The 27,530-nt window shown below is 36.0% G+C and overlaps 1 protein-coding gene across 1 annotated transcript; it reads right to left on the bottom strand.

The window, feature by feature from the left end:
- Window positions 1-1,690: 1,690 nt before the first annotated feature.
- Med17 (mediator complex subunit 17) lies at window positions 1,691-25,806 on the bottom strand. The gene is made up of 12 exons (XM_046462356.2): window positions 25,396-25,806; window positions 22,680-22,846; window positions 20,112-20,331; window positions 18,406-18,542; window positions 18,230-18,314; window positions 17,740-17,892; window positions 16,750-16,880; window positions 15,386-15,570; window positions 11,133-11,270; window positions 7,615-7,732; window positions 5,515-5,674; window positions 1,691-4,371 (listed from the first exon to the last, which is right to left on the bottom strand). Exons 1-12 carry the CDS (start codon window positions 25,643-25,645, stop codon window positions 4,160-4,162), a joined length of 1,956 nt encoding a protein of 651 aa, XP_046318312.1. The 5' UTR covers window positions 25,646-25,806; the 3' UTR covers window positions 1,691-4,159.
- Between the last annotated feature and the right edge of the window lie 1,724 nt (window positions 25,807-27,530).

Genomic DNA, 27,530 nt, shown 5'->3' with positions numbered 1-27,530 from the left:
TTGAGTTGAAAGTGTTCTAGTAAATAAGTCTGGTGAAGTTTGAGAGAGTGATATACTATTTCAATTAGGCTTTTCCAAATACTGAACACATGATAGTTCTTCATAGCTGACTTTTTGCGTCCCAAGCGACTCAGATTGGGTGGGTGCACTTATAAAGAAAGTTGAAAGAAAGGCCATGAATAATTTGGGTAAAATAGGAGATTCTGACATTAGCCTCTCCTTGGCACACTCACTAAATTATCAGGAGGTTTTCCAGTCTGTATGTCATGTTTATATCTCAAACTTCTTCCTCATCTGTCAAATTTCAAGTCAAATAGTCTATTCTACTACACACACACACGGGCACAAACATTTCTATACACCAATTCACCACCAGCAAATAGGAAGATGAAGCTGTAACATGGAAGTTTTTCTGGTTTCTAAGCAAGGGAAACCAGATTACGGCAGCTAACAAATGATCTCTACTTTTAGAGAAGTAAGAATGAACACCTGAACCAGGGGCTCCTCTAGTATTATCTAATTATTCTTCCTCTTAATGAAGGACATTTAGATTGGTCCCTTCACTTTTACAGTCTTCTTTGATAATCCTTATACAATCTTTTATGAATCTGCTTCCTGGAGCATTTCTACAGGATAAGTTTCTATCAGGAGACAATAAACTTGAGAACAATGCAAAAGCTATGACTTCTAAGCAGCACTTGCATTATGGTGCTGTGTAACCGGATTTCTCAGTTGTGAATTGCCTTTATGTCTATAAGACTTGGGAAACTTATCATCCTAAAGTGAAATTCAAAGGCTTTATTTTTAGCCCCAAGTATGTCAGGCATCAAAGAACAGGATTTGGGATGTTAAGAGTGAACAAATTAAAGGCAGGGAGTAGGGAGAGAGGTAGACTACAAAGCAGGGTTTTAAAAATTAACTGGAAAAACTCCTAAATCTTCCTATCCCCCGAAGCACTCATGGTTTTCAATCATTTACAAAACATTTACAAATAGGAATACTGGACATTCTGAAATACTTTCTCCAGATTATAAATAAAGCTGGTACTGTTTTTCTAACTTCTAATTGGTTTGACTCTTAGAACCATAGTTGCTTAATGCTTTATATTTACGAAGTACATTGGAATTTGTGTGGGTATTCGTTTATTCGATGAAGTACATTAGAATTTAAGATCCATTATCAATCTTATTCAAAGTTGAGGTTGGGGAGAGGTGTCCTTGTCCCCATTAATAAGTAAGGAAACAGGCTCAGAGGGTGGGTAAATTTGCCAGGCTTACAGCTAGCTAGTAGCAGAGCAGACATTCAAAGGTAGCTCTTTTGCCAACCTGATAAATGCTTGTCAAGGAACTAAGTGTTTTTTCTCCTGTCAACCAAGTTCCACAGTATGTCCTTCCATATCAAGGTAATTCACGATGGAATGTCAAACTGGAAAATGGAAATAAACATAAGTCATAGGAATTGCTAACAGAAACTAAGCTGTCATTTTCCCCACCCTCATTTGCTTCAGTTTCTACTATCCTCTAGGTAAGTAATGGCTTTTATTAAAGTGACTAATAAAACAAATGGGGAAAGGAGGACATATGATTCTGAGTCTATAGAATTTAAAAGAACCTGTGCATTCTCCTCAAAGGGTGGTCCTGGTCCGTGAGCCACTACTGGTTCCCAACAGAATAAGCACAGAAACAAAGCATTCAGAAAGTTTTATATTTTACAGAAATTTTATGTCTATGATAATCCAATAAAGGGAGTTTTATATCTTTTTTAAGTTTCATTTTTCTAGTAATCAATTTTTATTAGTTTACCAAACTATCAATCTACAATGGAGGGAAATTTAATAACACAAATTAAACTGGTCCTCCAAAGACTTTGATTTCACTGTGCCAGTGTGAGCCTTAAAAAATCACAAGAAAGACTCATGTGACTAGAATTGTACCTGTTAACCTGGCAAATTTTGTGGGCCACCAGGATTTTTGAAGCACTAAAGATTTTTAAAATAACTTTACAGGTGTGTTGGTGCTAACCTGTAATCCCAGCAATTGAGGCTGAGGCAGGAGGATTACAAGTTTGAGATGAGCCGTGGCAATTTAGGGAGACCTTGTCTCAAAATAAAAATTAAAAGGGCTGGAGTAGAGTTCAGTGATAAAGTATACCTCTAGGTTCAATCCCCAGTACTGCCCACCCCCCTACTCCCAGCAAAAGATATTTTGGTACCAGAGATTAGCCACTGAGCACATCCCCAGGCCTCTTATTTATTTTTTATTTTGAGGCAGCGTCTTGCTAAGTTGCTTAAGGCCTCTCACTAAGTTGCTGAGGCTGGCTTTGGACTTGTGATCCTTCTGCTTCAGCCTTCTGGGTCCCTGGGAGTACAGGCATGTGCCACCATGCCTGGCACACACACAAAAAAAAGATTTTGAAAGCTGAAGAGTAATACCAATTCTTTACATTTTCATGGGAGATTGAAGCCAGGGCTTTAAGCATGCTAGACAAATGCTCAACCACTGAACTGCACCCCCAGGTCAAGATACAATACCTTCAAAAGAAGAGGAAAAAAGCAAACAAAGGCACAAAGGTATTATATCATGGCCTACAATCTTCACTACCCACCTCCTCTGGTACTGGGCACTGAACCCAGTAGCACTCTACCACTGAGCTACATCCCCACCCCTTTTTGTTTTTTCAGACAGGGTCACCCTAAATTGCCCAAGTTGGCCTTGAATTTGTAGTCCTCCTGCTTCAGAAGCCTCCTGAGTTGCTGAGATTACAGACATATACCATGGCACCTGGGCGTAACTTTTTTTTTTTCTTTTAAAGAAAAAGAGAGAAGGTGGTGGTATAGGCCTTTAATCCCAGCAATCCAGGAGGCTAAGACAGGAGGATTGCAAGTTACAGGCCAGTTTGTGCAATTTGGTGAGATCCTGTTTCAAAATAAAAAATAAAATTTATTAAAAGGGCTGGAGATGTAGCTCAATGGTATGACACCCCTGGGTTCATCCCAGTACACAAAAAGAAGAAAAGAGGTGGAGAAATACAAAGGATTTTATTATTGATAATCTTATAAATTATTAAAGTAGAACATTTTAAAAATTGAAAGCTTTACTTATGAGGAGACCTTACATATATTATTTTCAGTGCTATTAAAAAGCATATAAGCCTCTTACTAATGGGAATTCTTCTGGCACGCTTTAGAATGGGGTAAGTACAAACATACTACTTGAAAAATCAACCCATTAACCCATTACTTTTTTTTCCCTTTGAGAAAGCAGAGAGCTAATGGAAAAGACTATAATTAGAGGAAGCAATCCAAGGGCTACCACAGGGAGCTGGGCATGAACATGAACTTAGTGCTGCTCATGAGGTCTCTCAGGTGGGAGAATAGACAAAAAAGACAGATACAGTTTTTGTTTTGTTTTGCAGTGTTTGGGATTGAACCCAGGGCTTCATGCATGCCATGCAAGCACTGTACCACTGAAGTACATCCCAGCCCCAAATCTGCAGCTTTCCATGCTTTCAGCTGCCCCTTCCAAACAATTTCTATAACTACCTGCTTAGACCAAGACATGCAAAAGAAGACAAATGGAGAAGAAATCTTCACTTACTAATACAGGAGCACACCCTAGGAGCCCTAGAATTAAAGGGAAGACCTGTTCCTCTGCTGCCATGTGCTTGTATACTTCAAGCACAGGGTCTGGCTTCATCAGTGCAAGTGAAGTTCTGTAAGAAAGCTAGATGATAGAGTGTCTCAATGTCCTTATGTGATCTTTTTTAGAAACAGTGGAATGAGAAGTTGATTAAGGAAACAATTCATTAGGGCTATTAAGAGCTCGGCAAAAATTGGAGATTTTTTTAACTACACACTTTATTTGATGCTAACATCACAGACTGGGTATTTTAAACAGCAAATTTAATCCCCTCCATTAATAACACTTTCAGGTTAACTGCAGTAAAAAAAAAAAATGTATTATTTTACATCTCCCCATATACCTACAACTGTACATAAACTTCTGCATTTCAAAGAACATCACTTATAAAGTGAAAGATTTCAAATTGCTAGGAAAACATTTACTAATTATTATTTTTAAATAATACTCCTTTGGAAGATTTCTCTTCTTTGTGCTTATAATTAATTTGCAAACATCTCAAGTCAATTTCAGGAAAAAAATCATAGCAGACAAGGGCTAAGTGCAGACATAAGTAGCTCCATTTTATAAACAAAGTTTCGACCTTCCATTTTATTCCACTGAACTTCTTTAAATGGCCCACGAAGATGACTCCATTTACCATCTTGTAAAACATCACTTTTTGGAATGTCTTTACACTGATTACGGGGAAACTGAACCATAATCTTGCTGCCACTTTCAGGTCCATTACGAACTATGGAGAAAAACCAAAATAGTAATTACACTCATTTTTGCAAACCAGAAAACAAGGATAAATCCCACAACTTTATTCTACTGTGAATATAAAAATCCTTATCAGTTCATCAAGTTAACCTTGTTAAAAGTTCTTTTCAATTTCAATATACTAACTTTCTAAAACTAATTTACACACACACACTCACTCTAGGCTGGTATAAATATCTCTGATTTACTGTTTATTAAATAAAAAATTAGGCAAGAAGAATTTTGGCGTAGGAAAGTCCTACATTTTCTGAAAATCACTGACTTGTTTTTTAAAACACATTCATTTGATCATTCAACTTTCAATAAGTAGGCTAATATATAAAGCCTACTCAACTATTCAGAATAAAGACTGGAAGGGATAAAGGAAAGATTATTCTGAATTAAGAATATCAGGTTTTAATGAGGTTTTAGCTACTAACTCAGGAAAAACAAAAGAGGTAATTTGAAACTCCTAGCAGTACGGGACAATGGGTATAGAAGAATGCATGTTTAGCATGTGCAACCCTCTGCATTTAATCCCTATCACCAAAAAACAAAAAAGAAATTCCTAGCAATAAAAATATAGCAATGACTAAGCTTACAGAGTCAGACTAGGATCCTGTGGGGAGATATTTCAAACTACCCAATTTTTGAATTTTAAAGTATTAAGAGCAGATAGTAGAAAAAGATCATACTAAAAATTTAAGTCCTACAAATGTAAAATTTAAGCTAGATAATGTATGTGGGAGTCCTATTAAAGTACCCACTCATCATAGGTGCTTAATAAAACAGCTCTCTTCTATTTCATCCCTTTATATTTTTGGCATCAGATATTATTCTTTCCATGTTTACAGCTATATTTTTTAAAGTTTTTATCCACAAAATGTTTGGGTCTGCAGTAGTAAAAATGTTGATGACACTTTACAGAGGATCTACTAGAAAATGTGCTCGCCAAGCTGAACATTTTTATAACTTCTATAAAGAAAAGTAATAATCTCATTTTGAATAATAAGTATTATCAGATAAATATCAGTGTATGTACGTTAACTACTACTTTTACATATACTTAATTATTAAAGCTAAATATTAAGGTCAAACTCCCAAAGGTCTGTTCTTTAAAAGAAGCAGAGAGTACCTGAAATAGCATAGTCACCACTCGGGGAGGCCACTGTTATGGCAGAGGCATTGCCAATACTCTCTATGGGCCCAAGTCCCACATGATTACTGAAGCTGAGTACCTGCCAGCCCATAACCTTGGCTAGCTGTTGAACTGCATGAACCTGATGCTGTGACATCTGTGGATGAAAAAAGAAATTTGACTGACAAACAGCACAGATATTTACTCTGCAATTTGATCATGCTCATAAACTTTTGTTGGGGTTTTCCATGTCTTATGTTTGAAGAGTCCTATTCTATGTGACTACTAGGGAGAAGGAGCAGAACCCCATCTTCCACTGAAGTAGCTAAAATTGCCTGATACTCAAATCCCTTGTTTACCAGCAGCTTCAAAACAGGCACATGAACTAAACTTGGCCAACTGGAGTCTCCTGATAGATCACTGAATGTAAGGCATCACTAAAAGTAGCAAGCATCTTCTACTCCCTATTCAAATCCAGTCTCCACTGAACTTCTCTGCCCTGGGAGGCTCAAGTGTTGGCTACCAGCTTCTATGTCCTCTGACTTCAGGCAAAGGCAGCCACCTATGTAATGAGGATTATCAATGAGAGCCAGCAAGGTGGCAAGGAAGAGAGTGTGATAAAAGCATTTATTCCCCTGGTACTTTCCCTGTGAAGTTATCCAGACTGGTTGTTTATTTTGACAAAAGGCTGCTGGTCTCATCAAGGTGGCTTGTTTTACATTACTCTCCCATTTAGGGTTCCTATAACTTATTCTTTCCCCCAACCCTGGCCTAGGACTGGTGACTACTAAGACCCTGGGGCCTGGTTACCCAGTTTCTACTAACAGCAAGTTACCACACTGTGGCTTGGTGGCTCTCCTACACCCATAATGTTGTACATAGACCCTAATCAACAGATCCTCCTGAGTATGCCATCTTTTTTTTTGGTAGGAGACAGGGTACCAGGGATTGAACTCAGGGGCACTCAACACTGAGCTACATCTCCAGATCTACTGTGTATTTTACTTAGAGACAGGGTCTCACTGAGTTTCTTAGCATCCTGCTATTGCTGAGGCTGGCTTTGAACTCTGGATCCTCCTGTCTCAGCCTCCCGAGCCACTAGGATTACAGACATGCACCACACACCCGGCTTGTTACCTGTTTCTTGGTCATACGCTGAATGAATGCATTCTGCCACCAGTGGGGGATGCAGTAGTGCCAGGATAGCAACACTGCCATTCCCCTAGCTTCCTTTGATCCCTGCCATTTGCAAACCTTCACCTCTAAACTTCCCATCAATTCTGGGAGTTATTCAGTAACATTCCAATACATTTTTATGTGTGTGCTTGAGCTAACCAAAGCCATTTAGGATATAATTAGCTAAGAGCTGTCGTGCCTCACAAATGCATTTTATGTATTTGGCACCAAAGAGGCAAATCAATATGTAAGATTACTGATGCAAGAATGGAGAGTTTTAGTATTTTTTTTCCCTTAATTTTATGTGGAGTAAAAAAAAAGTATTATACACTAGTATTTCAAAAACTTATCGTTTCTCCCATAATTCAGCATTTCACTAGATTAAAATTCACAGACAAGATACGAAAAGTACTGCCTTTTATAGATGAAGGACAGACCAGAAACTTGTACAGTGTCACAAAGCAAGTTTGTGATAGAGTGGGGACTAGTACCTAGTACTTTTCTAGACTGCCTTAATATGAGGAATTCTCTCTTAGGGTTAATGATTAAAATATTCCACTTCTTTTTATAGATAATGGTCATTATAGTTTTGTATCTGACCCCCTTTCTCTAATTTTCTTAGGTTAATACTTCACTTCTAGTTCTGAAGAGGCTAAACCTCAGCAATCTGCAAAACAAGAAACTTGTTAATCTCAAAACTTGTTCTTCATCCAAAACACAAAGTACAACAAATCTAAGAATTTATCAACACTTTCGACTAACCAATAGGTCACAAATTATAATGTTAAAAATTAAATGAAAGAGGGAAACACTGATTTTCTCCTTATATAACTTACTACATTTTAACTACTTCTTACTCAGTTTGCTCTTTAAGCAGTTATAAGAGGAAGGGGCTTATGATCTGTAGTCTGCAACAATTACCTGAGATAGAAGAAAATCCTGTAGCTCCTGCTCCTGATGAGACAGTGTAATTACTCTTCCATCTCTGTGTACAACTCGAATCTGCTCAACTCCAATATTCAATTGCAGCTGAATGGACCTTTATAGACACATACACTAAAAATCAGAAATGTTCAAAAAATATATAGTACTACAAACAGTAAAACTTAATCATGGAAAAATCATAACAGTTTTACTATGCTACACCAACACTTCTGGGGAAGAAAAGGTCTTCTTTGGTTCAACTGAACAATCAGACTCATTGCAGATCACAATGAACATCAGTCTACTCAGGAGGTCAACATCAGATGCTCTTCTTCTAAGGCAGTCCACACAGAAGCACATACAGCTGTCTACACAGCAGCAGTACACCTTTCTTATGAAAAGATTCATATTGGGAATATGTATAACTGTAGAGGAATATTTCCAGGGTCCCCATAAGAGAGATGCTCAGTTTTCCCATTCAGGGAAGTCCAAAGTCATCCCCATCAGCATTTAGAATTCCCTTCAATCTGCTGGATGAGGTGGCCCCAGTGGTTCAGGAGGCTGAGACAGGAGGATCTCGAATTCAAAGCCAGCCTCAGCAATGGCGAGGTGCTAAGCAGTTCAGTGAGACCCTGTCTCTAAATAAAATACAAAACAGGGCTGGGGATGTGGCTCAGTGGTCTAGTGCCCCCTGAGTTCAATCCCTGGTATCAAAAAGAAAAAAAAATTTTTTCCCTCAATCTAGATACAGTTTACCATTTTGGGATCATGTTTCAATAAACAATGACACTTAGTAATACAGATCATATCTTTCCTTATCGGGTTTCTCGGAAATTGGGACTATAGTTAACCAAAGGTTAAATTTTCGTACAGAAAATAAAAAGGTTTGGCTCTTCCTGAATTAATTAGCAAACAATTCAGAATACATACATTCTATTAAACTGCCTTAGGTCAAACAAAGAAACTCATAAAATATTCAATAAATAACATTCAGATCACTACAATTTTCTAAAACAACCTAAAATTTCAGCAAAGAACACACACAAGAGACTGGAAATCCCTCAAATTACATAACTTAGATAAACAAATATAGAAAACAGCACCGTCTTTCTATGTTTGATATATATATACCTCGTTTTTAACATTGTTTTATAGCAAGTATTTGTGAATAAGGTATTTTAATAATAGTCTACATAACGTTTTGATTTTGATGAATTGAAATTTACATTGTTTTTTGAAAGAAAAACACAAAACTCAGAAGGCATAAAGAAAAAACATAAATCTAAGCAAATTTTAAAAATATTTTTAAAATAAGGGTATAAAAGAATAGGAATTCTTATTATATACCATAGGTAGGAACATACTTGTGACTACCACTTTGAAAAACCATTTGTAATATGACTAAAAAATTTAAATGTTCTTATCTTTTGATCCAGCAATTATATCTGATAAAAACTTTATCTAATAAAGATATATTTGCACATGTAATTAACTTTTTTGGCACTCAGCAAAAGTGTTCATTAATAGAGGGTTAAAAGTCTTGATACATAAAATGAAACACAAGGCTGAAAAAAGAATGAGATAGATCTATGTGTTCTGAAAAGGAATGTTTTTCACTGATATAACATTTCAGAGTGAAAAAGCACAGAAATCAGGAATGACCGCTAATAGGCATAGTTTCTTTTTGGGGTGACAGAAATGTTCTGAAATTAGAAAGCAATGATAATTATATAACAGGGAATTTAAAATTGCTATGTGAACCCTAACCCTTATTTTAAAAAAACACACAAATCTGTGTAAAAGAAGCAGGTTATAGGTGAAATAAATATGCCTGTAAATGCAGACTTTCCTAGAAAGATGTGTAAGACTGTTTAACATGGCTGTTCCTGAGGAATTGTGAGGACCTTTAATTCTAAATGTCATAAACTAACTCCAGCTCTAAAAGATGAGAAAAAAGGCATCTTATTAGTCCCTTCTACTCCCTGATGCCCTCTCATTCTGTCAAGGCTACATTATCACTAAACTTTCTTCACAGAATTTACATTGGGTTCTATAATTAAATCTAACAGTTGTTTTGGTCTTGGTTCCAGACACAAACTACTGAATGCTGATAATTTTTTCTTCCTTTTGTGCTCACTCACTCAATATTTTTTTTTATTTATATGTGACAGCAGAATGCATTACAATTCATATTACACACATAGAGCACAATTTTTCTTATCTCTGGTTGTATACAAAGTATCTTAATACTAATTATTTTATTATGGAAAAAAATTAAACACAAACAGAAGTAGATTATAATATAATGAAGGCCTATGGTCCTATCACCCACCATAACAGTTTAAAGACCCACCCAAACTTGTTTCATTTATATTCAACACCCCCCAACAAACAAATTGTCCTGATTATTTTATTTCTTGAAGCACAGAATTAGAAAACTATACCATAAGGAGAGCGTTTACTCCATTTATGTATAATGTGTCAATAAGCATTCTATTGTCATGTATAACTAATTAGAACAAGTAAAAAAAATACAAAAATAAAAAGAATTAGAAAACTATGATCCAGCTTCACTCTACCTTTTTGCCCTGGAATTTCAAAATTAATTTTTTGTTCATTGTATGCTCTTTTTTAATCTTCCATATTTGATCTTACATTATCTACTATTTTACATTTAAAACACAGTGAATTAAAATTTCCATAATGAAAAACAGCATTATAAATGCATTTTCCACTCATACTCCAAATGGTGGCAATTTTGTCTCTCACAGTGTTTTGCTTGCTGTAGTTAGTTAGGTATGTCTGAATATGCAGCTAACACTTGAAAAATAAAAAGGTACTCACAGATCCTGACAAATGTATGCTGGCAGTTCTCTCAGACTAACCTGGAAGAAGGAATTCAGCTATATCTTGTCAGTTGTTAAATTTTGTAGAGGCTCACATGAGACCCAAAACCCCTTTTCATGGCTCCTAGCCAACTGTATTAACTTCTGATGTGTGAATGCAAATCAAATACACTGCATTTCCATTAATGGACAAAAATCATTCTGACCCCTTCACAGACAGAAAGCTATCAACTTACTTTTAAGGGCACAATCATGAACTGGATTAGACCCAGATCAATACCAGCTCTGATGAGAAACTTCAGCTGAACTAGGCACAAAATGGAGGGTATGGGCTCTAATATAAATGGCCTTCTTTACTTCTTCATATACCCTAGACTTGCCACAGCCTCTAAACATGAACTAAACATTAGAGATGGCAAGACAGCTTTCTATTCAGTGCTGGAGTTTACCTCTTACTGTAGCTTAAATGTGTGACATTTATCTAAGAGACACTATATTACATATTCTTACCTCTCATTCTCACAAACACTTTATAGCTGATATAATTTGCTGGAATGTTATGCCACCCAAGCAAATAGAAACCAAAAGCTTAACATAATCACTCAACAAAAACCAGGACATAACAAGCATCTTAACATTAGACACCTACCTTTTATTTTTGATACTTACTTGCATATTTGTTCATAACCTTGTGATGTGATTAAAACTTTCACACTAGATTCATAAACATCATTGATATTTGACCAATGAGCCTGTATCTGAGGATCCTCAATGCGACTTGCTAAGCTGTCAATGGTTGCAGCAGTTCTTTTAAAGAAAAGAAGGTAAAATTTTTAAAAAGTTACCATATAAATGAAAGGATTTAAATCACTCATAACATTTTCATGAAAAATTGGAAATTAGATGAGTACTTTTGAAAATGTTACCACTTTAAAAAAAAGATCTTAAAGAAAGGTACAGAGAGTTCTAAGAAACTCCCACACGCTGCACTGATGTGCTGGTGCTCAGCTTCACATTATAACATGCTGTGGTCACACACCTGATTACCACAATTCAGGATGCATTTATTCCCTTTTAACTCCATTAGTTTGGTCTCACTCAAGAAAGCTTGTCAAACCACAAGTGAGAAAGATACTTCTCTGGTACTAACTTGAATATGAATCATTCATAAATGTCTGTACTTTATCCCTGGTAACAAATGACTTGGGACACATCCACAATTATACCTATTATTGTAATGGAATCATCATCATATTCAAGAAAAGCTGGAGACTTTAAATACAACCAAAATCTTGGGCTGAGGATATAGCTCAGCTGGTAGAGTGCCTTGCATATATAAGGCTCTGAGTCTGATTCCCAGCATCACGAAAAACAAAACAACAACAACAACAAAACCCTCCAAAAACAAAAACAACAACAAAAATCCTTGTACTCCAAGAGAGAAAATATAATAAATACAAGTGAGAAATGAGATTCAAGTACTCATCATATACCACATATTGTAATGAGTATAGTATTACTTAATCTAACAACCATTGTGTTAGATAGGTACCATCATCTCCATTTTTTAGAAGGAAAGAAAAAGAAATTTAGCAATGTTAAGCAATATGCCCAAGGTTACGTAGCTGCAGGCTAGGCTGCAAAACATGCGAATCCAATTTCAACACCAAAAACCAGGGAATTTATTTCCAAATACAGTAATCTTTCTTTTGTATCTTACATAATAGTAACTGTTTAGATCCAAAGCATAAATCATGGGGCTAGGGTTGTAGCTTAGTGGTAAAGCGCTTGCCTAGAATGTATGAGACTCTGGGTTAGATTCTCAGCACCACATATAAATAAATAAAATAAAGGTCCGTTGACAACTTAAAAAAAATACTGAAGGTCCCTAGTTCCTAATTATCTGGAAAGACAGCTATTTCTTATGCCCTTCATATAATTCATAGAATATTTAACTTTATGTTCACTCAGAAATTTTCAAGATTAGTAATACACTCAAATTAACAGCTTTTGTCACTGAAATTTATAAATGGAATATTAATAGTAACCTACTATGTAATACTTTACTGTTTCTAATTTACTGGAAAGAGAAAGAAAAGCCTTGAGAAAATAGGAAAAAATAAAAATAGCCACTGGGGACAAGGGGCTTTTACATAAACACCTGTAAGGTTAGCTCCATTATGGTGTCTTATATCAGTTCCTAACTTTTTCTTCTTTTTCCATGATTTGTTTCCCTGACAGTGCTTTGAAATTCCTATAACAGAGAGATATATATGTGATAATATTCCACTCAGCACGTATCAATAAACTGGAAGTAAAAAATACCTAGTAACTGAGAACTGGGAAGAAAACAATGGAATATTCACATAATAGTACATAACATGACTACTAAAATATATTTGAGAAGCATTTAATGAAAAAGAAAAAAAATTACAATATAATACTAAGTGAAACCAGGATATAAGATTTTATGATTCTAGGACTAGGGATGTGACTCAGTGATAGAGAGCGAGCACCTGCCTATCATGATCAAGGCCCCAGGTTTGATTTCCAGTGCCAAAGAATAAAATAAAATAAAAAACTAAAAAATATTTTAGAAGATGGGTGTGGTGGCACTCGCCTGTAATTCTAGCTGCTCAGGAGGCTAAGGCAGGAGGATCTTGAGTTCAAAGCCAGCCTCAGCAAAAGCGAGGTACTAAGCAACTCAGTGAGACCCTGTCTCTAAATAAAATATAAAATAGGGCTGGGGATGTGGCTCAGTGGTCGAATGCCCCTGAGTTTAATCCCTGGTACCAAAAAAAAAAAAAAAAAAAAAATTTTTTTTAGGATTCCAAATTTGTTTAAAAAAAGAGAGAAAGAGAGATAAACTCACCCCAACACACATGTGTAAAAATACATTAATGTGTTAATAGATTTCACTGTATATAGTATTACATAGATGGGTTTTTTTTTCTTTACTGTTCTTATTGGACATCACATTATTTGTATAACTGGGGCAAAATTAACATTTTTAAAGTTTTGCTGCTTACAAGATGGGTACTTACTACTTTCAAATTTATAATAGCGATAAAGACAGCTATTTCTTATGCCCCTCATATGATTCATAGAATATTTAACTTTATGTTCATTCAGAAATTTGCAAGATTAGTAATTCACTCAAATTAACAGCTTTTGTCACTGAAATTTATAAATGGAATATTAATAGTAACCTACTATGTAATACTTTACTGTTTATAAGGAGTTTTGGCATATGTTTCTTAATTTGATCCCAAGATCAATCTTATATCCCCAACTAAAAGGAAATAAGTATAGAGCCAAAGATACTAAATGACTTGCCCAAAGTTACTTGCCAAGTGATTGAACACTGGCTTATTAAACACATTTTTCACCCTAAATACCTTACTCCTTCCACTGTATCATATTATCTTCTTAAACATATCTTCCTAATTCATTTAAGTAAAAGCTGAATGGCCTAAATTTCCATGCTAAGACTATGAACTAATTATTAATAAAACTATGATTGTATCAGCAAGAAAAAACTGAAAATCAACAATAAAATATCAATAATAAAATACAAGATAAATAAAGTATTGATTGAATGACAATTCTGAAGTACTATCAAGGCAAAATTATGAATGAAGTAAAAACTGACCTCCTCACCAAGTACCAACAATGAAATAGAAGAGCCACCCTTTAGTACTGAAAAAGATAACATTATTTATGTCCAACCACATCAAGTACTTCTGTAAACAATATGCATAAAAGAAAGAAAATAAGACTAGGAGATACATGGACTTGGGCACATTAGTTCACAGTCTTAGAATAGAAATTTAGATCATTCAGCTTTTAGTAAAATGAATTAGGAAGACTTTAGAAAATACAGGACAAGCCTATAATTCTAGCAACTCAGGAGGCTGAGAAAAGAGGATTACAAGTTTCAAGCTAGCCTTAGCAACTTAAGCAGGACCCTATCTCAAACAAACAAACAAACAAAAAGGAATAGAAATTAAAAAAAGAATAATTTAAAAAAAAAGGACTAGGGATGTAGCTTATTGGTAAAGCATCCGTAGGTTGAGTCCCCAGTAACAAAAAAAATAAAAATAAAAATAAAAAAGAAAGAAAAAGATATCATGATAGCATGATACCATGGAAGGAGTAAGGAATTTAGGATGAAAGATAAATTTAAGCTGGGGCTTAATCACTTACCAAGAAACTTTGAACATAAATACCAATTTTGTTACTTTTAATTTTGTAACCTTAGGCAAGCTTCCCTATATTCTCAAAGCCTCAATCTTCTCACCTGTGAAAATGGGGTTAACACTACCTACTCCAAAGAACAGAATTAAATAAGTAAATATAGGAAAAAATTCTTCCAAATCATAAAATGTTTGGGAATAAGTATCTCAAAGATGGGTTACTGAACAAAGTATGGTGTTCTGCTGAGAACAATGGCGCACTCCTATAATCCCATTTAAACAAAGTAAGGGAATCACAAGTTCAAGGCCAGCCTGGACAACTTAGCAAGACCTGTCTCAAAATGTTTTTTAAAAAAGGGTGGGGACTTAGCTCAGTAGCAGAGTGCCCTGGGTTCAATCCTAGTATTTAAAAAAAGAAAGAAAGAAAGAAAAGGAAGGCAGAGAGGAAGGAACGAAGCAACTTGTCCTAAAGCACGTCCCTAGTCAGTAATCTTTGCAAACATTTGCTGTAGTGATAGAAGCAATACAGTAATTTAGATCAACCATGGATCAAAGTCTTCCCCACACTTGCTAAGACCTAGTCCACCACCATAAACTTTCACACTGCAGCCATCTTCCTCTCCCTGGAAAAAAAAGGTTGAAACATCCAAATAATAACATAAATGAAACAACTGTAGAAAGAGGACTACAATTTCAAAGAAAAACAGTAACTTTATTCATCCTTACCTACTCCTCAGAAAAATATGCTTTGCTTGTTTAATTATTTTTTCCAGAAGTCCTTCACTGGACTGTAATGAGTTAATTTCATTTTTATCAAAAGCTTGAGGACCTGAAAGTCTCATTCTCTTGTGGCCAAAAGGTGCACTTGCTGGGTGAGGCATCATGATGGAACTCAAGGTCTGTTTATGAAACTAATAAAAATAGCCATTTTAAATGACCACTAGCTATGGAGTAAATACTATACAATGTTCAATCAAAAACATGGCTCACATTTTGGAAAAAGAGAAGTCAATGGATATGAACTAAATACAAAAGAAATGTTGGCACAGAAATATATGCGAGTTATCTTCTAGATCATGCATAATACAAGTTTGTAGACAAAAGGGCCCCCTCTCAAGCTGTAACTTTTATTTTGAAAATTTTAAAAACAAAACAATTATTATTCACAGAGTCTTATCAAGAGAATGCATACAATCAGGACATAGTTATCCCAGTACAACCTCAATTACTGGTTCCCAAACCTGGCTGTCTATTAGAACCCTGGAGGAGCTTTTAAATTTTTTTTTTTTTTTTTTTTAATGTTTAGAATTTTTTTCAGTGCTGGGGATTGAAGCCAGGGCTCAGTGAACTCAGTCCTAACCCCCGAGTGTCTTCAAAAAACACTGGCTCTTACATTATCACAATTCAGCCAGATTTTTGAGTGAGTTACGGAGGCTGGGCTATGTACTTTTATAAAGTTTCTAAGGAGATTCTAAAGAAATTAGCCTTAAACTATGAATCAGAACTCTGGAAACACAGTTGGAGATGACCTATGTGTAGAATATGTCCTGAAGTAACTCAATATCGCCATTCACAGGCCATGGCAATATACTTTTCCTCACCCTCTACCTTAATCAGAATCATCCTACCCTTGGCACCCTTTATCATATGCTTCTTATATTTCTCTTATACAATTTGTATACTTGTACCACTAAAAAGTAGGCATGGAGCCAGGCATGATGGCACATGGCGGCCTGAAATTCCCAGTAACTCAGGAGGCTGAGGTAGGAGGAACACAAATTTGAGGCCAGACCTGGAAACTTAGCAAGACTGTCTCAATAAAAAAAAAAAAAAAGGACAGGGAGTGCAGCTCAGTAGTAGTGTCCCTGGTATCAAATACACATCCCCCATCACCACACACACACACACTCTTGGGTACAGGTACTGGGTTAGGATCACCCCTGTATACCTGGGCATGTAGCAAGGTTCTTTCATTTCAGGTAGTCAATGTTGTTGTTAAATGAATAACTGAGGCACAGGCAAGGATTGGTGCATAGTCACTGCCCTGGACATGATTACTACAATGCAAAGAAAAATGTTTATTTCATTACCTCTCTAATCAGTAGATGCAAATTATGCTCTAAGACATAGAGGTGGTCCTCTGGACTTTGCTTCTCAGTAGCAGATTTTTGGGATTTCTTATCATTTGAGGAATGGCACAAAGAAATAGATAACTGCAAGCCTAAAAGAAGCAGGACAGACACATATAAGCTAAGATATAGACAGGTACAAACTGTCTTCATAAAGTATAATCAGAATCATTTCTCAAAAAGGCACATTCTAAACTTGAAGATCAGGCTTTATGATTAACATTTTTATATGAAAATGACCACTCATGAATATAATAAACTCATATGTATTTGGATGATTCAAATTCTATTGACCTATAATATGGCTGCTGACCTTAAATTGTGGCTGAAGACTGGTAAATATGCCATATAATTATTTTTTTTCTTCCTACCTTAAAAAAACCAAAACAAAACACAAGGTTTTTGCTACTGTTGATTTTTTTTTTAATACAGAGTTGGTATCTGGTCTTGTCAACTGGAAGACAGACACCCTTCCCCTGCTCCCATTAGAACTGGGATGGAATTTTTCACTTCTAAAACCTATTCCTCCTTCCTAAGGACACAATCCTAAGAATTTATGTAAAATATAAGTGCACAGCTAATTATAAACTGAGTTTTAGAATAAGTAATTGCTCTTGAATAATAAAAACCCAATTTCCACAAATTAGAAATATAATAAGTAAACATTTTTAAGCTAACATCTCATTTAGACAGGACAGTATCCCTGGTAAATCTTAGTTGTTTAACTGATGCTGAAGAGTAGCCATGCTAGTGTAAATTTTTTATATACACTGCTTTAAAATCCAAGAGTTACACTATTTAGTATAGAGAACAGACTTGGAAGTGTAGCTTGTGTTTTGTGCTTTACTGGCTGCTATTCTGGATAGCACACTACTCTCTCTTTGCTTTTGTTATTCCCCCTACACACCCAAACAGCTATCCATTCCATCTCAAAGAATTATCTGATCATACTTGGAAAGGGCTGAGAGATTATCTGGTTTTTCACCACAATATGCGGGATCTGTGATTTGATCTGAACAGCTTCCCGAGAGAGTTGTGCAAAAATTTCTTTACATAAGAGAACATTTTGTGCTGCTTCTAATTTTGTCTGCCAATGTGGTGAACCTGAAAGACAAAAGGTTTATGTATATATCAACTTCTAACCATATTATGTATAATCCAGCTTACATGAAAACTTGAATACATAAAACAAGTTTGGAAAACACTGCATTACTATATACTCTTTCTAAAATATAAAAATCTTACTTCTTTCACACAGAGAAAACTAGTAAATAAGTTCAATTTAGAGCAAAAAAAAATTGCACAGCTATTCACTAATGCTTTATTTACAAATTATAAAAGTATATTTCTAATTGTTCTTACTTCAAAACACCTATTTGTCTTATCTATATTTATTTTCAGTTTATCTAAAAATATAAATTAAGAAAGAACATAACTATACCTGGTTTGGATTTGGGCAGAGGTCTTTTGAAGAGGTTAACTGTGCCAAGATCACCTATGTCTGGAGCCTGTTTTTGAATGGAAACCTGTATGACAATAAAAACAAGGGGGAAAAGTCAGCAAACCAGCTTCAGGGCAATTGATAAGAAGTTACTTAAAAAGTGCTTTGACAAATACCTTGATGTATGCAGACCCCTCTAAATCACTAGGAATTTGTACATCAAGAGGACAGTAATCTTCAGGTATCTTCTTATCCAGATCAATATCTGTATTCTTTATTACTTCAAATGTACCATGATGGGGAAAAAGAGACCCTAATGAGATATTAAAGATAGGAAAATAAAAAACAACATTAATTTAGCACATTTTATTAATTATGTAATACTATATATCCACATCACTGAATTATAAAATTAAGTTCCCACTAAAAATATTGTGTATTTTGAGCTGGGCATGGTGGCACACACCTATAATCCCAGCAACTCAGGATAATCACCCAAGTTTAAGGCCAGCCTCAGCAACTTAGCAAGGACCTGCTTAAAAATAAAAATATAAAAGGGACTGGAATCCCTACGCAACTTAGTAAGATCCTGTTTCAAAATAATAAATTAAAAAGTCTAGGGATATAGGTTGGTGGTAAAGTGCTCTTGGGTTCAATCCCCAGGACCCCCCCAAAAAAACTAAAAAGGGTTGTGTGTTTTGGAGGAAGGTAAGAGCAGAACAATGAGCAAAAGGAATAAATGAAGCAGGAAAAATAAGTTATTTATCTTAAAAAAAAATTCCTTAATTTAATGGTATCATTATAATATGAACTCCACAGACCACACAAATTTTTGTAATGGAGTTTCAATAAAAATGGAAGTGTTTCTAGAAAATAATTAAACCTTACAAATGTACTACTTCTGGAGCTCAGTCTCTGTAATCAGGTTACAATTAAAAAGTGTTCTGAATTCAGCAATAGAAAGAAAAAAATAGTGCACACAATACCCTTTTTTCAACTAGTTATCAGATTTTGATGTGACTGTTTTTGCGCCATACAGAAATCTGGGTAAATCTGTTAAATTATGTGACCTGTTGGCAATTAAATGTAACTTTTATAACAAAGGAAGATATTCAAAGTCTTCTTGCAATTAAAAATGATGTATTTGAATCCTTTCATAATCATGGGTGGTCATCCCAAAGAGAAATTAGGTTATATACTTGCCCATAATTATTTGTGGGAAAGAACTTAGAATTTTTAAAACCAGCAAGCACTGCTTTTACAGACCATCTACTAAAATGTAAAAATGGACGTATCATCTTGAATTCATGTTTGTAATAGGATTTCACTTTCAGAATTAAAAATTCCCCTATTCACATCAATGCAGAGGCATTTCAGTCCTCTAGTGTTTAACCAAACCACATAAACTTTTCTTCCTTTAATTTAAGCATAATGATGCCCTTGCTCTGGGAAATGAATCCTTTTTTTTTTTTTTTTTTTTGTGGTGTTGGGGATTGAACCCAGGGCCTTGGGCATGCAAGGCAAACATTCTACCAACTAAGCTACATCCCCAGCTCAAATGAATTCTTTTAAGATATCACTCTACAATTGCTATTTCAACTATCCAGCCTCATTCTTAGCATTCAAAGCTTACATCTCTGATCCAGGAGTCTTGTAAACCTCATCTCTGAACTTTCTGTTAAGTGTACTGAAAAGGTTTTCAAATTGAAATTAAACAATAAGAGTAGTTTCTGGCTTATGTGTACAGATATTAAATTTTCAAAATGTAACATGTAGCTAAGAAACAATATAATGTCTCCTTTCTAAGAAGGATGTGTATGTAGCATTACAATTAAACCTATACACTTACATCAAAAGCATAGTTTATAACAATTATCTATACCTGCACTTCTGTAGCTCAGATCCCCAAGAATTTTATCTCCAACTTTTCTAAGTTTCCAGTGTTGCCTTAATCTCAAGAGCTCAGAGTTGAAGTCTCTTTGTAGCTTGTTTTCTTGATTTTCCGTAACTGATTTAGTCAGTCTTTCCGCTCCCTTCAACAGTATTTGTGCTGCTCCAGCAAGTGACTTCTTTTTAGATATTAGTTGCAATGTCTGAGGATTCTATGAAAAACAATTCTAAACTGCAGTTTTGTATTATTTAGATGATTTTAAATTCAGAAACAAAACACCTACTCAAGAGAAAATTTAGAAATTAAAGAAAAGGAAAGAGAAGTTGGACGGGAGGTGAAATATGCATAATAATGCTTTAAAAAAATAAACTTAGAGCAGGCACAATGGCACAGAACTTTAATCCAAGCCTGAAATCCTATCTACTCAGGAGGTTGAGGCAGAAGGTTTGCAATTTAGCAAAACCCTGTCTCAAAATTAAAAAAAAAAAAACATTAAAAGAGCTGGAGATGTAGCTCAGTGGTGAAGCACCTCTGGGTTCAATTCCCAGTAAGGTAAAACAAAACAAAACAAATTCAACAACAATAAAAAACCCTTATCTCCAGCACCAGTGGTTAAAAACAACAACAACAACAACAAAAAAACACATCTTAATTTATTTCTTTGGTCAATTCGTATAGAATTCTATTGAATGAAAAACATCACAATGGACCAGAAATTAGAACATAACACTTGGCATGACTTTACCAGTGCTGGGTTAGGGTCCCTTCTAATGCACTACCATTCCTCTCCTTATATACTGCCATCTCTGCCCCCATCAATGTGTATACCCTTTTGTGATACTCACACTTGCAATTAACATCTAATCCTGCTTGGGTGGTAATTTAATGTGATGGCATAAATCATTATATATACAGACAGTACAATGATGCCTGACATATATTTGATTTAATGGATAAAATACATGACTCTAATGGAGTATAACTCAAAAATCATCTTGTATTATCACAGCAATTAAAATGCTTTTGGAATTAAGACCAAAAACATGTAGCATTAATATTAAATGTACTTTACTGAATGCTGACTTTTTTGATAACTGAATAGAAATCAAAATCTATATCATAAATACATACATATATGTTCATAATCACTACCAATTCATGTATTTTATTAACCAGATACAATTCCCAAAAGTCACAAAGTCAGATTTAATAAAAGGAAGATTGTAAGCTGTGTAAAAAGTCAAAAGCACATAAAATGTTTCACAAAAATGCCACAACAATCTTTTGATTATATTAGGAAATCTAAGACAAAGAAGTTCCTAGAGATCATAAGAAATTCCTGGAGAATGCTTTCTAGGAAAAGCACAGAATGGTGGGAAAGTAGTGTGCTGAGTGAGGTGCTGCAGCTCTGTCTTTGCTCTCTAAGTACTGGCTTCACTGTAACCCTCAACAGAGTGTAAACTTCTATGGGCCTTAGTTTTCTCTCTGCAAAAGGAAGGAAGCTGATTTACTAAACTCTATAAAGTCTTCCAAAACCATGTCTCTAGATTCCAAAACTATTACTATATGAGAAATGATGTTGCAGACTCTTCATTCACCAATTCCTCCTTCAGCTGCCTTTCATTTTAAAATGTTAACTGAATATATTCTTTATCAAATATCAACAGTTCTACCCAGTTTTCAATATCCTCCATAATTCTGCATAACTTTTCCAATCAATCTCTAAAAAACTGGAGGGGTTAGTCAGAAGAGAGAACTGAGACTCAGAAAACAACTTACTTAAAGTCACACAACTAGTGAGGGCAGAAGTAGGATTTGTACCCAAGTCTCCAAAGTCATTTTATTATCACTTTTTTTTCCCCCTGCTATACTGGTGATTGAACCTAGTGGTGCTCTACTACTAAGCTACAGCCCCAGATCTTTTTTTATTTTTCATTTTGAGATATAGCCTCACTAATTTGCTCAGGATGGCCTCAGTTGTGATCTTTCTACCTCATCCTCCCAAACTGCTAGGATTATAGAAGTGTGCCACCACACATGGCTTATCATCACATTGTTGTAAAATATATGACAGATCAAGGACCCTAAAAATTTGTTAAGATTTGGGAACCATGGGTATTGGGACACACACCTGTAATTCCAGTGACTCAGGAGGATGAGGCAGAAAGATTAAATTTCAAAGTCAGCCTCAGCAATTTAGCAAGGCCCTAAGCAACCATGTCTGAAAATAAAAATTAAAAAGGCTGGGGATAAGGTCCAGTGGTAGAGCATCCCTGAATTAAATCCCCAGTACCAAAAGGAAAAAAAAAAAAAAAAGGTTTTAGGAACTTTAAATTATTATAGTGTTAATGAAATTTAACTCTTCCAAAGGTCAAAGGTATATAATAAAATAATAGAAGGTGCAATTTTGTGCCTTTGTTTTTGATTAGTTAATCTTCACATCTACATTCGGACTTAATTTTTCAAGAAAGGAAAAGGGAACAATACACACAACCAAAAAATGGTCCTGGAATGCATTAAAAAGCCCCATAAAGCTTATTCAATAAAGCCCATAAATACCTGTTTTGGAGGAAGTGCATCCTGAGAAACAGGATCAAGAGTCATAAATTTTTTATCTTTAACAATACTGAGAACATCGTACAGAACACACATCTCTGTAAGGGCACTTCTCAAATTGTTCCTCACTGAATCCCAAGGCCAAAGGGAAGGCTGAAATTTTACCAACCCTAGAAAATGGGAGAAAAAGAAATACAGAGGTGTTACATTGGATAGAAGATAGAAAACTCATTTAGAGTTTTAGAGTACTAATAGAAAAAATAAAATTGAAATAAAAAAATATTTTATTTCAAATTACTTTTCCCAGCCTGCCCATTCCCTATATACTTTCTTGAATCTTTATTAATATTTAAATTAACAATCCTACTACGGCAAAACAAATATGATATTTAATTTCCACAGGTTGTATCTATCATTATAACATTATAGATTTTTAAAATTATGCAAGCCCACCCCCTACCCCACCCTTTTTGGTACTAGGGATTGAATCTAGGGGTGCTTTACCACTGAGCTACATCCCCAGTCCTTTTTAGTTTTCATTGTGAGACAGGGTCTTCTTGCAAGTTGTGAGGCTGGCCTCAAACTTGAGTTCCTTTTGCTTCATCCTCACCAGCTACTGGGATTACATGTCTGGCTCTTATGCAAGGTTTTCAATGATCCTTTCCCTTCAAGCTTTTAGTATCTGAATAAGTAATTTAGAGAATTTCCAAAATACTGAAAAATATGAACTAAAAAATGGCCTATTGCAGGGCATGTTGGTGCTCGCTTGTAATCCCAGTGGCTCAGGGAGCTGAGATAGGAGTTCAAAGCCAGACCCAGCAAAAAGCAAGAGGCTAAGCAACTCCCTGAGACCCTATCTCTAAAATACAAACTAGGGCTGGGGATGTGGCTCAGTGGTCAAGTGTCCTTGAGTTCAATCTCCAGTACACACCGCTCTCCCAAATTGACGTATAATGCCAGAACCAATTTTAGCTACTATTAGTACATGTTCCCTTTAATTACATGCACACACATACACATATATTTTATTAAATACATACTTGCTATACAGAATTCTAACAAAGAATGAGAGTAAAAAGTGAAAATATGCCAGGCATGGTGGGCTATTCCTGGAATCCCAGAGACTAAGGCAAGTTTGAAATCAGCCTCTGAAACTTAGGGGAGACCCTATATCAAAAGAAAAACAAAAATAAAAACCAAAAAAGATGAGGATGAAGCTCAGTTGTAAAGCCCTCCAAGGTTTAATTTCCAGTACTAAGGGGAGAAAAAATATTTTCCTATTCATTCATATACCTATATAAAGTCTGAAATGACTATAATATTTCTTATTATTATACTTAATCATTACAGCTGATAAATATACATATTCCCATTTTTCTATTACATGCTCCCCTTTCTCCTTTAATATGTTCTAGAGATAACTTCCATGTCAACCCAGATAGAACCACTTCATTCTTTAACATCATGATATTTGGAACTTGAATGCATAATACATTTAACCATTCCTCTTTAACAGACTTGTAGATTACTTCCAACAATGCTAGCAGTTGTAAACATCTAGGACACATACTCATGAATATACAACTTTTTTGTAGGGTTAAATATTTAGGCATGGTATTGGTGGATCAAAAAAAATGCACATTTAAAATTTTGCACATATTAAAATCCCAAAGTGTCTTTATTAATTCACATTTCCAACAACAGGTATTAATAATCTTTTAAAATTTCTGCCAATTTTATGCATCTTAACTATTTTCATTTCTCTCCACTAATGAGACTGAGTTTACAATGTTTATTAGCATCTGAAGTCTCTCTTCTATGAGTTGACAGTTTATATATCTTTGGCCTAGTTTTCCAGTCATCTTTTTCTTTTCAGTTTGAAGGACTCTTTGAATATCAGGGATTATCAACCAATTACATAATATGTACTACAAATACTTTTCCCAGACTGCCACTTACATTTTGCTTTATGGCATCTTTTTTAATTTTAAGTTTTATATAGTTATATTTTCCTTTATAAGGTCTATGTTTCCTATCTTAAGTCTCATATTTCCTAAGTTATATGATTTTTTTGTTATTTCTTCCATTATTTTGTTTTACTTTCTTCATTTAGGAGAATCCAAAAACACACTGATGTTGCTTCTTTAATTCTCTCCTAAGTAGCTTCCTCCATTCCAGTTTAGTTTTCCCTATAATTCATTTATTACAAAGCATTCAGAATAATCTTTAAGAACACAATCTGTCTCCACTTAAAAACCTTCAAAAACTTGCAATTGTCTTTTTTTGTGTGTGTGTGTGTGTGTGGTGTTGGGGATAGAACCCAGGGTCTTGTGCATGCAAGGTACTCTACCAACTGAGCTATATCCCCAGCCTGCAATTGTCTTTCTAACTCACTCTAAGACCACACAGCTAATAAGCCATAAGAGGTACTGAGCTTTTAACCACTAGTGTGACACATTATAGGCGTCTGTTTTTTTTTTTAAGTGATTATTGGAACACTTCACCAATGACATGGTCTCAACCACTCCCTCTCCGGGGGACCTGCACAAAGAGTCCTAAGAGTCCAGAAATGTTTGAAGTCTCCGGTTATGATAAAAGACGGTGAGATTACTACTGAGCGAGAGTGACACTTTCAAAGTAGTCCCACGCAGGCAATCTCACCGAGCGCGGGAGAGGCAGAGTGACATCATGCCGGCGGGCACAGAGACCCCAGCCCTACCTTCCTCGTCGTCCTGGTCTGCACTGGACCCCGCGCCCGCCCAATCCTGCGCATCGCCCTCGGCCCCCGCCGCCTCCTCCTCCTCGGAACCAGAACCCTGGCTGAAGTCGATCCTCTGGGCCAGACGCGCCAGATTTTGCGACATGGACAGCGGCTGCAAGTAAGTCTCAGTGCCATCCAGGCCCACCTCCTGGACCTGCTTCTCGCAGGCCGACTCGATGCTGATCCGCACAGCGCGCACCCCTGACATGCTGGCAGCTTCAGTGGGCTGGAAGCCGGCAAATCCGTAACCTTCCCGAAGCCAAACAGAACCCCAAGGACTAAAACAACTCCGGCACAGCGCCGTCCCCAGAATGCTTTGCGACGTTTCCGCCCCACAAGTCTCACGGAACGAAACCGGTGAGGCTCCGGAACTCCGGGAGCGTTTCCGGCTAAGGATCAGGTGTGTGAGGCGGAGCTTCCGGGTGTGTAGGAGGCGGAGCTTCCGTGTGTGTAGGAGTGTGCCACTGCTGTGGGAAAGGCGGGTTTTGACTCCCAAACGCGAAGAGGCTGGTCTTTGGTGCGGGTCTGCAGCTAAGAGTTCTGTGAAAGCGAAGGGTGAACAAAGCTGAGGAAGAACGAACATTGGCAAGGAAAAGGAAAGGAATGATTCCCTGAATCTTGGAAATGAGAGTCCCGCTGAGAGTGCTGGGATTTGGGGGCTTAAACCTACACTAGAAAAAAAATCTCTGAACAGTTATAATTTAAGGGCAGTTTGAGGAAAACAGTTGTGCGTATCGCCAGTTTAAATTATCTGGTTTCCGTTGTAAAATATTCCGTGACAGCTAATATTTTCAGCAAACAAAATTGTCACTTAACATGTGCTTAATATTTCATGCCTGAGTGAAAATATTTCAGTATGAGTCCCCAATAAAGTGCTTCATTAGTGGAATAATTATTGCATAGGGAAAGATGGATTATTTTACGTTACAGAACTATAATTGGAGACTATGTATATCATTGATCGTGAATCTTTGCCAAATTTTGTTCTGAAAGATATATCTAGATTTTTGAACTAGTTTCCTAAGATAGGAAAATAAGGTCACCGTGGTGCCATTCCATATTGATATGAGTATGTGGGTGTGTTCAGAGGCGAGTGAATTTTCGAAAGAGAAGCCTGTTTGGGGTTAAACAAGTGAATCTGTTCACAATCTTGTTTGAGAAGCACTGTGTTTACTCTTCATTGCATACATTTAAAAAAAATTTTTAGTTATAGATTGACACAATATCTTTATTTTATTATTTTTTAATGAATTAGTTTATTTATTTATGTGGTGCTTAGGATCGAACCTAATGCCTCACGCTTGCTACACAAGTGCCCTACCACTGAGCCACAATCCCAGGCCCATTGCATACATTTTTAATTCCTAGTACTTTAGTTTTTATTAGAGGGGGATGATGAAGGGAGAAGGGATTGAACCCAGGAACACTTAACCACTGAGCATGTCCCCAACCCTTTTTGAGGCAGGGTCTTGCTAAATTACTGAGGCTGGCTTTGAACTCAATCTTCCTCCCAAGTTGCTGGATTACAGGTGTGCCTCATGATGCTCTTGTGCCCTTACCACTGATCTACATCCCCAGTCTAGTCTTTACCTTTAAAAAAAAAAATTATATATATATATTTAGTTGTATATGGACACATTACCTTTATTTATTTTGATGTGGTGCTGATGATTGAACCCAGTGCCTCATACTTTCCAGGCAAGGGCTCTGCCACTGAGCCACAATCCCAGCCCAAATCTTTACCTTTTAAAGGTACTCATACTTCTGTATTTGGCTGGGCTCTCTGTTGGCTGGCGCACATACCTACTTAGGTTAGGCTCCACTTGTTGGTTCTCCTTCAAGTTATAGATCTACAGTCATTTTTATTTTTGCACCAGCTGGTTATTTAGGGTATGTTCTTGTGCTGATAGCAATGGTATAAAATAAAAGCCTTGATTGCATTAAGTCTGTACTATCCAAAAATTGCATGGTCACACCCAAAAGTCAAAGGTGAGAGAGGGGATGCTTTCAACCTCTTTAGTCAAGGACTAGTCACATGGCAAGAGGTGTGGATAAAAGGAGAAACAGGGCCAGTAAACTAGCACACTTGGAAA

The sequence above is a fragment of the Marmota monax genome, unplaced genomic scaffold (genome assembly GCF_021218885.2).
Source record: "Marmota monax isolate L192 unplaced genomic scaffold, Marmota_monax_Labrador192_F-V1.1 WCK01_AAM20220418_F8-fsc00104, whole genome shotgun sequence".
NCBI classification, from domain to species: Eukaryota; Metazoa; Chordata; class Mammalia; order Rodentia; family Sciuridae; genus Marmota; species Marmota monax.
This window is presented reverse-complemented; position numbering and strand designations above follow the sequence as displayed.

Excerpts from the sequence above, each read along its gene's own strand:
- Med17 (XM_046462356.2), bottom strand. The coding sequence starts at position 25,645 with ATGTCAGGGGTGCGCGCTGTGCGGATCAGCATCGAGTCGGCCTGCGAG. Across the intron at positions 16,881-17,739 it reads AATCTCTCAGCCCTTTCCAA|GCTTGCAGTTATCTATTTCT; the intron begins GTATGATCAGAT and ends TGCTTCTTTTAG. Across the intron at positions 7,733-11,132 it reads GGTTATGAACAAATATGCAA|GTCCATTCAGCTGCAATTGA; the intron begins GTAAGTATCAAA and ends GTGTCTATAAAG.